The sequence below is a fragment of the Glossina fuscipes genome, unplaced genomic scaffold, assembly GCF_014805625.2.
Source record: "Glossina fuscipes isolate IAEA_lab_2018 unplaced genomic scaffold, Yale_Gfus_2 1, whole genome shotgun sequence".
NCBI lineage: Eukaryota > Metazoa > Arthropoda > Insecta > Diptera > Glossinidae > Glossina > Glossina fuscipes.
In genome coordinates this window covers 46,479,110-46,490,977 of record NW_023998415.1, presented here as the reverse complement: position 1 = coordinate 46,490,977, position 11,868 = coordinate 46,479,110, and the positions used below count along the sequence as shown (strand labels likewise).

Below are 11,868 nucleotides of genomic sequence, written 5' to 3'. Positions count from 1 at the left end.
TTGGGTGTGTGAATAAATTTATTATTTACATTTTCTGTTTACCGCCGCCTCTCCTCATCCTTACTCGCTCTCTCGCGCGCTATCTCCCTCTATTGATTTCTCTTTCTCACTTTTGATCTCTCGCTCCCTCACCGCGATATATAGTTGTTTGCCCAAGAAGCCCACATTCGTTTACACATTCATTAATTTTTACTACCTTATCAAGGAGATATCATAAGTTCCCCATAACGAATCCAAATAGAAGAATGAAGAACAAATCGCATATATATATATATATATGTATGCATATGAATTATTGAATATTGATTTGATATATTGAGAAACACTCGCACTTAATGCTTTACCCTCCTTGAAAGATGCCCGGACATGCTCACGATTATCGAATCGAATTATTTTTACTTTATAGCGTATACTCGATAGTCTACTAACACTTGATTTTCTGCTAAGAGCACATATCAATCTATTGTATGTATGTACGTATTCATGCTTATGAGAATACGGCATTTAAAGGCGCCGTAAAATGTTACATTCACTCAGATTCAATGGGATACGTTTGCAATGGCATTCTAATGCGCCGAAAAAAATGCTTGTTTCCGTTTCGAATAGTGACGACATTCATAACAAGTTTTACTCAAATCGTTAAACGAATTAGTTAGTTGTACATTGCGCCTTAAGCTCAATTATAGATTGGTGTAAATGGCTCCGATATTAGTTTGAAATGCCGACATGCACAGGAAATCCAACACAAAATTTACTAATACTCGTGTCGCAATCATCCTACAATAGTAAGTAAACGAAATTCATTAAAATGTTGAGAATGTCATATTCACAAGGTGAACAAATATGACATATATATTTATATTACACTTTTAATTACTTATTACGCCGAATATAAAATGGTTTTCAAAAGTGATATTCGATTAGCTATTATTTCTGTTATACAGAGAGAGCTTCCCTGTAGAGGGAAGCATCAGAGACCCCACAAAGTATTTATATTCTTGCTCAGTATAAAATTCTTAATCGATTTAAACATGACTGTCTGTCTGTCTGTCTGTCTGTCTATCTGTTTGTCTGTTGTAAACATTCTCCGGGCCGGAAAAATGACTGCTATCGCTGCTTGGTATTTGAAAATGAGCCAAACTGATTGAAGAACACGCTACATATACTGAGAACACCTATGTTTTTCAAAGTAAATGAAAAATTGGTTCATAAACTATAGCGAATAAATATACAAAAATGTGAACGCGTATTCGATGGGCGTAGCTGTAGCATTTGTGCACAAAAATGAAAAAAAAATTGACCACGCCTATCCAATATTATAGTGTATCGTGTAGTTAATTACTCTTTCAATAACTTTATAACGCGCAGAAACAACCTTCAAAAACCCCAGAAACTATACAAATTCCTTGCCAGTTTCAAATCTGGAATGCACTTAAACATGCGCGCCTGTTTGTCTATCCATCTGTCTGTTTGCGTAACCATGAAGATGTCGGCTACAAATTTACAAAAGAATTTTAAAATTGACCTAAACTTTTCATAGGACATGCCTAGAACGCCCACATGCCCCTACGACAAAAACTTTTATTTTGAAAATAGAAGAAATCAACTGCGCCCGCTCCATATTATAGAGCATAAGAATTTTCTTCTTTTGCTTCTTTTCTCCTTTTTTGATTGGGGTAAATGGGGCTGATGGGTATAAAAGATTCGGTCCCGACCGAATTTAATATTACTTACTTGTTATTTATATGCATATATATGCATATTTATCTGCATTTATCCACGTGTAACATATACGTGTATTACATCCTGCATGCTTTATTATACCGATCAATTCAGAATTACTTGTACTTATATCGTTCTAATCTTGTCTGTCCATGTACTCTGGACCGGGTGTGCAACGTCCAAGTCGCAATTGTTGAGATATTTTGATGAGATTTGGTACACCGAAGCGTTTTCACCCGAGGACCAATACTATGTTCGGACGGTTCGGATCGGATCACTATTTCGACGATTTCACATGAAGCGTCTTATTTTGAAAACTCGTTATATGACTTTATTAAGCAAAAGTGGCTGCGGACTACTTAATATTTACCCAATAAGTTTCATTATTCGAACGGAGACCGAGTCCACGTAAAATGAGCCATCGTCTTTTATTATGACCACATCATCTATGCACATACACAGGCAGCTAATTATTATTTATTTGCTTTGAGAGCATCTTTTTTAAAAAGGGCAGGACTTGGCGTAACTTTGACTTTGCGGAACTAAAGTCAGTCATAGCTTGCCGACCCCTGGTATAAATTCTCAAACTAAAGCGCACACGTAATTCGCAATTTAAAAAAACGCCATTTACGGGACACTATACTTTTCCCGTGCAAATAAAGGGAGAACAATAGTGTTGCTCCAGATTTATGAATGATGCGTTGCGATATCCAATGCCCAAATAAGCATGATGCGCGCTACACGAACTAATAACATCGCCAATGAAGCTAATTATCCATGGCGGTCTCCCTATTGGGAGCTCAGTGAGTGGAGAGCGGCATATTATGGTTCATTCTACCGCCGACTGACACCCTTGCTAAGAGATACTACCAACAATGATTGATGTAATTACGACAAAAAATGAACATAATAGACCAAGTGCTATAATATTGTGAGTTTTCAGGATGAACAAATCCGACTCCATAGAAAGAAATGTTTACAATTCTAATCGGGAATATCCCCTATCCTCGGTGGTATTATTAGCAGACAGTGTTGCTTCCGATTGAAACGGTTTTCAATCGACGACTCATTCTTTGTTGAAATGATCCTTCCGTTCTTATGACAAATAGCCTTATATGGTTTTCTTCGAGGATAGCCTTGAAAGGCCAATTATTCTTTCCAAAGGAAATTCATATTATTTCTAAAAGATAGCAAAGGTATGGCTGCTCAGCCTTGGACAATATTTTCAATAGCAAATATCGAATATCGACAAATAAGAAGAAAGCAAAGGAGAAGCAAAGTTTTATATCTAATGCATGAAATGTCATACGCGGGATAATAAAAAATGAATAAAGATAGGTAAACCGTAAAAAAAAAAAAAAAAACATTTAGGAGATGCAATCAATCCTCAATATCGTCTGCCATAAGTCAAGTATTGATTGATGGTTATAAGGCAAAGCGAGACATTTGAACTTTTCCAAACGTCATTCAACTCACGCAACTGAACTAAGCAATAACGTATAGAAACACCTGTGAAATTTAATTGAAAACATATTTAAAAGTTCATTAATAGAACGTTCGTTCTAGGCATTGAACAAATGCTATGTGCTATGTGCTATGCTACTTGCCATGTTCAGTAGACACTGCTTAAATAAGTGCAAATACTCTAAACAGAGACAAATAGCGAAAGTTTTAAACAAATTGAAACCGATAGTCAAAATGGTAACTGACTTCTTCTATATGTGATAAGCGAAAGCTTTCCAAGTGATAACAATTTGCCAAGAGATGAATGTTTCCCCGATAATTCTGAGGCCAATTTCTCATGGATATTATGAATATATTTTTTTTTTTTTTTTTTTTTTTTGCTCAGTTATACTTACTATCATTATTTTAAGAAGGCATTCACTGAGTAATCTATCGTCATCTAAGAAATCTCTATACCTATTATCGAACGATGAGAGGGCATGTAATCGTTTTGTGAAAGCATGTTTAACACTTGGAAAAAAGCTTAAGATAACCGCAAATGGAAGCTATCGGGTTCAAATTTGACTAAAACATTGGAAGTTCTCGCACACTGGTTGGTATTGACAAAGGCCAAAGTCGGTCGAAGGACACGCCTACAGTACTGAGAACATCTCTATTTTTTGCATAATGAAAATTGATCAAATATGTCAAGGACGACGCATTTACCGATAACATGTACAGTGAGAAAATCCATGCTTTCCGTAAAAAAAAAAAAACGATTTTTAGCTCATTATTTTTACCGACTACAGCGGATAAATGTGCAAAAATTTTGTAGTATAATGTATGAACCATACCACAGTACATGTATAAAAATGAAAGAGAAATCAGCCACGCCCACCCAATATTAAAGTGTAACAACAAATTTTCATCAATTTTTTCTCAACACTTTTATAGTACCCGCAGGAGAGCTTCAGAATCTCCTTAAAGTATATGCCAATATTTTTGATTAGCATCCGTCTGTCCATTTGTCCGTCTGTGATATATCTGTAGTAAATATTTTTACATTGACCATAATGGGAGGTATCGTCTAGAAATTTGCAAAATAATCTAAACCAAAACTTGAAAACATGTTCGGTTTTCGTGTTTTTAACTCATTGCTCATAGCTAGAACAGATACACACACGACAGAAACTTTGACATTTATTCTACAAAAATGGAAAGTATCAACCGTGCCCATCCAATTTTATTGAGTAATGAAAACTAAGAGTAAGATATTCCTTCCCCCCGCCCCTCCTCCCCATCAACTTTTTAGCAATTTATTTTAGGATAACGGTGACGGGTATAAAGGATTCGGTCATAGCCGAATGTAATTTCCTCACCTGTTCAATAGGAATCCATTTCATTTCTTTTATTTCCGAAACCGCCAAAGAGTAAAAGTTGATCGTTTCGAAAGGTTTCTTGACAATTGTATTCACTTTCAAATAAGTTTACGATCTAATTGAGCATCAATAAAGTTAACGGATTTTAATCGTCTCTGACCAACAATTCGTCAAGAGCAGACGCAAGCCCTCAATATAAACATTGGTTATAAAAAATTAACTTTATTTTCGCTATGAATGCAAGCATAAATGCACTAAGGAATAGCTAACGTAGGAGGACTGCGGGACATTTTTAAAAGAAAAATATTATGCAGAATCTCTTTTGCTTGATGAAGAAGAATGCGGTAACATCTTTGAGATAAAAAATGTTGCCGGAAGGTGACGAGAAGTGAAGAATCATTATTCACTTAAACGTAAACGTTTCAATTCCCGTCTGCAAATGCCCAATCATTCTAACGAGAATATCAATTGAAGAACCAAAATACGGTAGAAATTTCTTGCGTCTTGCGTTTGCATTTATGTGCAAGTATTCATTCACTCAATGGATGGATGTCAAGATGGAGATTGAAGAATATTGTAGAGCGCATGCGCCTTATACCATACCTTAATACTAGTAGCGAGAAGATATCTCTTATTTGAAATTTTTATACAGAAAATATGAAATTTTTACAATATTAAATCCTATAAAAAAATAATTGCAATCGAAACATACACACATATGCATGTATAAAACATTATCTTACTTGAAAAGATCTATCGGTGAAAGATGTTTATAACAATTTGGGCTTAGAGTAAATTATGTCTACTAAAGCCACCGGTATGTACAATATAATGTGGGTTTTCCGTGGCCTTCACAACTGATATAGCAAGTTTCCTTTTCTTTTTTTTTTTTTGTTTTTTTTTTGTTTTTGTCCATTAGTGCTCTCTTAGGAAAAGGATGAAAGCTACGCATAATATGCAAAAATTCTTAAAATTCAAACATGAAATATGTAAAAATGATAGCAAATGCACTTCGAAACACTTCAATACAGTTCAATATTGTAATCTTCTTATTCGGTATCGTGTTCCTACTTGCAAATCTTGCGATAAATACTTTCTGAAAGAAAGTGTGGCGTATAAATATCTATCAAGCGTCGATTAGAGATATATTCATGGCTTCAATTGAAGTGCTGTCTACCCATTAGCTGAACTTGAAAACTTCAAGATAATTGTTAATAAAAGCAAACGAATGTAACGTTAAATCGAAGCCTCGAAAAAAAAAAAAAAAAATCACACCTAGAATAACCAAATCAACACTTTTAAAAAGAAGCCAGCCTTTGCACAGGAAAATAATCGAAAATTTTTAAAACTTAACTAACTATATCTAAGATAGCCATTGACAAACCTTATCGCATTATCGTCTATATAAATAAATATATATACATATATATATATATCACTTAGTTATAAACTTTGCAGACTTCACATGCAGGTGAATAGATATTAAAAATTAGTTTCAAGGTATGTGTAACATAAAAACGGGATAACCATTTTAAAATTTAATTTTAAAATTTCTAGTATGACTGGAAAGAAATGATATTGAAATGATAAATTTTGAAAAATAAATGATTTTTTTTTTCATATTACTTACCGTTTGTTGTTTTTAATTTTTTTATGTAAGGAAGAAAACCGCAAAAGAATTCCAATAAAAGTTTTCAATTTTCTATTAAGCTACACTTCAGCTTTAACGGCAGACGATTTCCCACTTAACCGGAGTTTAAATCTTATGCAGAAACCGAACAACCATCAACCACCGCAATATCTTCGTTATATTACATGTACATGTATGTGTATGCATCCATGTGCATGTAAAGTGTGTGCGCGCGTGTGTATGTATGTGTGTGTGTGTGCATGTGTGTACATGTGTGTGTGTGAGCATCAGTGTTATATGTACAACAAAAAAACTTTCTATGCACAGGATAACACTTTTTCGCAGAGACAATAAAAAAACAAACAAAAAAAATAATAAAAAAAAAACAAGTACCAATTAAAAAAATTTTTTTTTTTTTTGTTGTTCTTGTTGTTGTTGGTTTGCAGAACGTTACGGACAACAGCAAAAGAAAAATTTCTTTCCTAAGGAGTGGCGCGGCGTCGCTGATACCTCTTTTCTTTCCACCAATTTAATTTTCTTCATTAAATGTAAATTAAAATTAATTAAACATTCCTTTTTAGTATTACGAAGAAAGAAAACAAGTTAATTTAATATTTTTGGTCCACAGCAATCAGCGAAATTGTATACATTTTTTTGAAGACTGTGCAGAAATCTAGCTTAACTTTATTTGATGTTTTTTCAACCATTATTTATTTTTTTTTTGTTTTCTGCATATAATTACTTGGTGTTATTTAAATATTAAAGAATTATGTTAAATTTTTGTTTTAATTATAAAACATGCTAAACATATACAATTGTATATATGTAGATATTAATAAATATATACATATACATGTATATATATTTTCTATTAATTTTTCACCAAGGTATACAAACAATTATGAACCGTTCTTTTATAGCAAATATCTCCGCTCAAAACGCTTAATACACCTTTCTTCCGCTCTTGTTTATTAAAAACTAAAAAAACTAACACTACCATCAAAAATTCCTGACTTGTTCGTTGCATAAAATCAATTCTCAGAGTAAATATAAATCAATAGACAATGCTTTCTCTCAAAACAAAACTTTACAATAACAATCCAGTCAGCAAGCGTTGAATAAATGATGCCAAGTCCTGAAATCTCCTCTCAGGGTAAAAGAGTAAACAATATTTTACAATAACAATCCAAGCAGCAATCTTTGAATAAATGATGCCGAGTAAAGAACTCCCTCTTAGAGTAAAGAAGATTTTACAATAACAATACCGGCAATGGTTTAATAAATGGTGCCTTCTTTTATACTGGTATTGAAATTTTTAAAATATTAATATTATATGAAACCTGAAAAGAACAATAACGAAGCACTGCCAACGTTGAGTTTTAAAGAAAAGTGCTCCCACTTTTTTACAGTTGTGTATAATGTTTATTACTACTACAGTTACTCTTTGTGTTTTAGTTTCGCAATATTACACCAGCTATATATGCTTTGTGTTCGCTTATATAGTGGCGCATTATTTGGTAATGTTTTTGTCGCACTTTACCTTACGATATACAAAAAATTTGTATTAAAATTTGGTGTAATGGTTTTGTGTTTTTTTGAAATCTCTATAACGCTATTTTAATGCACTTTCGTTCTCATTTATGCAAAGAGCATATATGTTTATCAAAAGATCGTGCATGGTAAATAAAAGGTCGCAGAATCCTTTTTTAATTTTCAGACCAGTGTTACCTTCCTTAGAAATTAATTATTAAGTAATTGAACATATAAATAAAGTTATCATTTTATTGTGATTGTTTCTTATTATAAATAAGCAGCATTTATTGTTTGTCTTTGCTTCCTCAAGAATCTAGTGAAATGTTTCAAGGATTGATTTTAAAATTATACTTAATTTTGCAAACGTATGCTTTTGCAACAAAGCTGGACAAGGAGCCATCGTGTCCCAGACTTTTGGTAGAGCTTGGTGATTTTCAAAAAAATCTTGTAACATGTGTGACGCATAACTCGGTGCCCGTAAAAATCTGCTCTAATTGCGAGGATACGTACCACAATATGACTGCACAATACAAAAAATTATCACAATGCTCAGAATATTTTGATCAGGATCGTCTTAATCTAATACCTACTACTCAAAATTTGCTAAGCAGTATTTGGTCTAAAGCCTATTGTAACGGTAAATATTTTGCAAAAACAGTGTTTAGTGAATAACCTCAAAATTTTATTTTTTATTTGTTTATTATTATTATTATTATTTCATCTAAAAGAATGCTATGAGGATAACGCAATTAAAAAATACGAAGAAAAAAATACAGAATTTTCAAGATGTATAAATGATACCACTAATGAAATTTGTGCGACTTGCCTACATTTGTACAGAGATTTAAACTCTTACTTTACATCATTAAATCAGCATTATAACGGTAAAGTTTGCTTCGAAATGCAAGATCAGGTGATTTTTTTTCTTTCTTAAGCAATTTCAGTGATTCTTTAAATCACAAAGATAAAATAAAATACTTTTTTTATTTTAATACCAGATGAATCGCACGCGGAATCATTGGTCCAAAGAATTGAAATGCTGCCAGCGAAAACCCAAATTAACTTACTTCACAATAGCTTTGGCCTTTGTTACTAGCTTGCCTATGATATTTTATACCAGTTCCTATATTATCACAATACGACGAGAAAATAATCACGGAACCTTGCACGACGAAGGTAAGGCTATGAATCTATCAATAAAAAAAAGAATATGTTGATTTACTAAGTGGACCGTTGTTAATAGTAAGATTATAGTTAAACCTATTAACACATTTTCAAAACATTAATAGGGCAGGAAGCAGTAGTCAATTTTGTAATCAATCTATAAAATGGATATATGGGTTACAAGCGTTTACCATTTTTAATGAAAATGCATGTAAATTGATGCCGTATAAAGGATTAAAATCGTTCCACTTTTATCCGGTTAGGATTCAATTGAGCGCCGCTGTGCTGGCAACTTGTTTATTTTCTAATCAGAAAATAATCACATTTCTAAAAAGCGAAAATCATTTTCTAAAAATCTTTTCGAATAGAGAACGCTGCCTGAAAGTTTCCTTTAGTACTCAATAATAAGATTTTAAAATCGAACTGGTCCAATTTTTGACACAGCAAGTAAATGCGCTTACCATGACTGGAGACTATGCATATAAAAAAAACGACGTGTCTTATTTAATTCATATATGTCGAACGTCGAAGTTTTCTATTTAGATTTTGATATGGGTTCGCTGACATTGTACAAGTATTTTATACAAATCCATCCTCGTATACTAATTTTCATGATCTACTCTCTTCTTTTTCATTTCCATATAATTACGTTTTTTTTTTTTTAATTTTTCCAATTAAAGATGGGAGAGATTGCAAATTGCTTAATAAATAGTGCTTTGTTTTTCTTGAAGATATTTTTAAATTGATTTCGTAGATTTGTTCAAAAGAACATTTCTCCTTGTCGTTTTTTATATCCATTACCGAAGAATGAGAAGTATATCAATTTTGTCGAATTGTCCACAAGACGTATTAAGAGAACCCAATTAAGTGTTGTATACGTATTTTTGATTAGCATTAAATCCTGAATTTATTTAAACATATCCGTCCGTCAGTCTGTATAACATCGGTTGCAAACATCCTCCTCACTGCAAAAATGCAGTTATCGACGTCAAGTTTCACAGAAATATTGGAAATTTTTGCACACAGATTGGTATTGAGAATGGGCAAAGTCTTTCGAAGGATCAGCCTACAGTACCCCTTAAACTGAGAACACATCGGTTTTCGAAAAGAAAAGACAAATTAGGTTTTTTGCTCATTACTCGCAAACTCCGACAGGCAAACCTATAAAAACTTGGTCGATGCTATACTATCTATACAAAAATGAAAAAAAATCGGCCACGCCTATCCAATATTGAAATGTATTCAAACTCCGTTTTTTGCTAGAATCCCCTACAAAAGCAAGCTTAAAAAACTCATGAATTATATACATTCTTCACTTGTATCAAGTTCGGCACGCGCCTAAGAATGTACATGTCTATCCGTTTGTCCGTCTACCCAACCATGTAATATCTGTTCGCAACACTGAAGATAACGTCAATTAATTTCCGAAAGAATTTGAAAATAATCTAAACCGATCAAAGTATCCGTCTGCACGACAACAAACACAGAGAACATCTTTGCTTTTCGTGTTTTTTGCTCGTTACTTCCACAAAAATAGAAAAAAATCAGCCATGCTGATTGTAGAATATTGTAGAATATATAAAAATGTTGCCTCTATCTTCAAGCCTTTAAAGGCAAAATTTTGAAGAAGTGTCTTCAGATGGGTTAGTAAGTAAATCGCTTAGAATTAATTTAGAAACCGAAAAATGAGTATTTTTATAGTTAAATATGGACAAGCGTATGCTATCAACTGCCAGAGATATTGGGCATAAAATTTGACGCAGATGTTAATTAAATTTCTGCCAAGCCAGGAGAGGAACATATTAGTCTGGATCAGCACACGCACAATGCAAATGCATTTTGATCATATTACAAAAACTCTTCTTTTTAGTTTTTCTTACTGGCCCATATTTAAGGCACGTTTAATACTGAGAGCCTTGTAAAAGGGGACACGTTTTACAAAGCAATCGATTCATTGTCTTCATGTAACTGTAGAATTTTGACAACCTTATAAAGAATTTCTCATATATCAAAGTGACAACGACCTAAACGAAACATATGGCATGGGCGTTTCTCGGATATTTTGCGTGCGCTCTTTTTTTAATTTAAATCCTATGACATAACACATCTTTTTTATTCCTTTCTATTGCAGATCCACTGTTGAACGTACCTGCGCCAACAGCATCCACTTCCTCTACCGCAACACCAGGCGCGACTTCCTTGCCAAAATCTTCGACAAACTTAAGTGAAACATCACCGGCAATCAGTAAAAAAATGTTCTAAACTCTTTTTAGAGAAAGTCGAAAAGAGGACGTAATCTAAGGGATCATATACAAAGTTCCAGAGAACGACTAGTTAATTATTGCGTTTTCTTTATTATTACTTTTTTTTTTTTAAATTTATGAAAAATATGTATATATATATATATATTATTATTATTTTTTTTTATGAATAAACCGTTACGTTAGAGTAAAAAGCTTCAAAGGCATTTTTGGCTCTGCCATCTATGCCTCTTCGCTGTAACCTGAAAATATAGTCTATAAAAATATAAAAAAAAAGAACAAGAAAACATATCACCCTGAAGTCTTTTGTTTGGTCTTAATCTCTCAGTCTAAATGTAGTCAACTTTCGCTTAAAGTCTATTTTGTTAGCCATTTTGAAATATCTGATGCAAAAAACAATTTCAAAAACTTGCTCGTAAAAAGTCATCTAGAGTTTGTTAAATATCATTAAAGAAATTTTTTTTTGGTTGGAACATTTAAAATATTACCTGCAAAGCTACATACGTATAAGCATATATATACATAAGCATCAAATCGTGAATCGGTCTAAGCATTTCCGTCTGTATAATCATATCTATGGTAAGCGTTCTCCTGACCGCAAAATGAAGATGCCCGCTTCAAATTTGGTAGAACCATTCAAATTTCGTACAGATGCGATGGCATCGAAAATTAGACATGTCGCTCAAAAAGCACGCCTTTCATCATAAACAGAGAACAAATAAAAAGTTATTGTTCA

At 32.9% G+C, this 11,868-nt stretch overlaps 1 protein-coding gene and 1 long non-coding RNA gene across 2 annotated transcripts in view; one reads left to right on the top strand and one right to left on the bottom strand.

The window, feature by feature from the left end:
• Positions 1-6,933, bottom strand: part of LOC119645161 — a 42,368-nt gene extending 35,435 nt beyond the window's left edge. Inside the window, exon 1 of the long non-coding RNA XR_005248634.1 lies at positions 6,175-6,933. This is a non-coding gene — a long non-coding RNA (uncharacterized LOC119645161). The remainder of the gene's footprint in view (positions 1-6,174) is intronic.
• Positions 6,934-7,948: 1,015 nt separating this feature from the next.
• LOC119631873 (osteopetrosis-associated transmembrane protein 1) lies at positions 7,949-11,285 on the top strand. The gene is made up of 4 exons (XM_038024416.1): positions 7,949-8,344; positions 8,436-8,620; positions 8,706-8,883; positions 11,003-11,285. Exons 1-4 carry the CDS (start codon positions 8,029-8,031, stop codon positions 11,131-11,133), a joined length of 810 nt encoding a protein of 269 aa, XP_037880344.1. The 5' UTR covers positions 7,949-8,028; the 3' UTR covers positions 11,134-11,285.
• Positions 11,286-11,868: the final 583 nt, after the last annotated feature.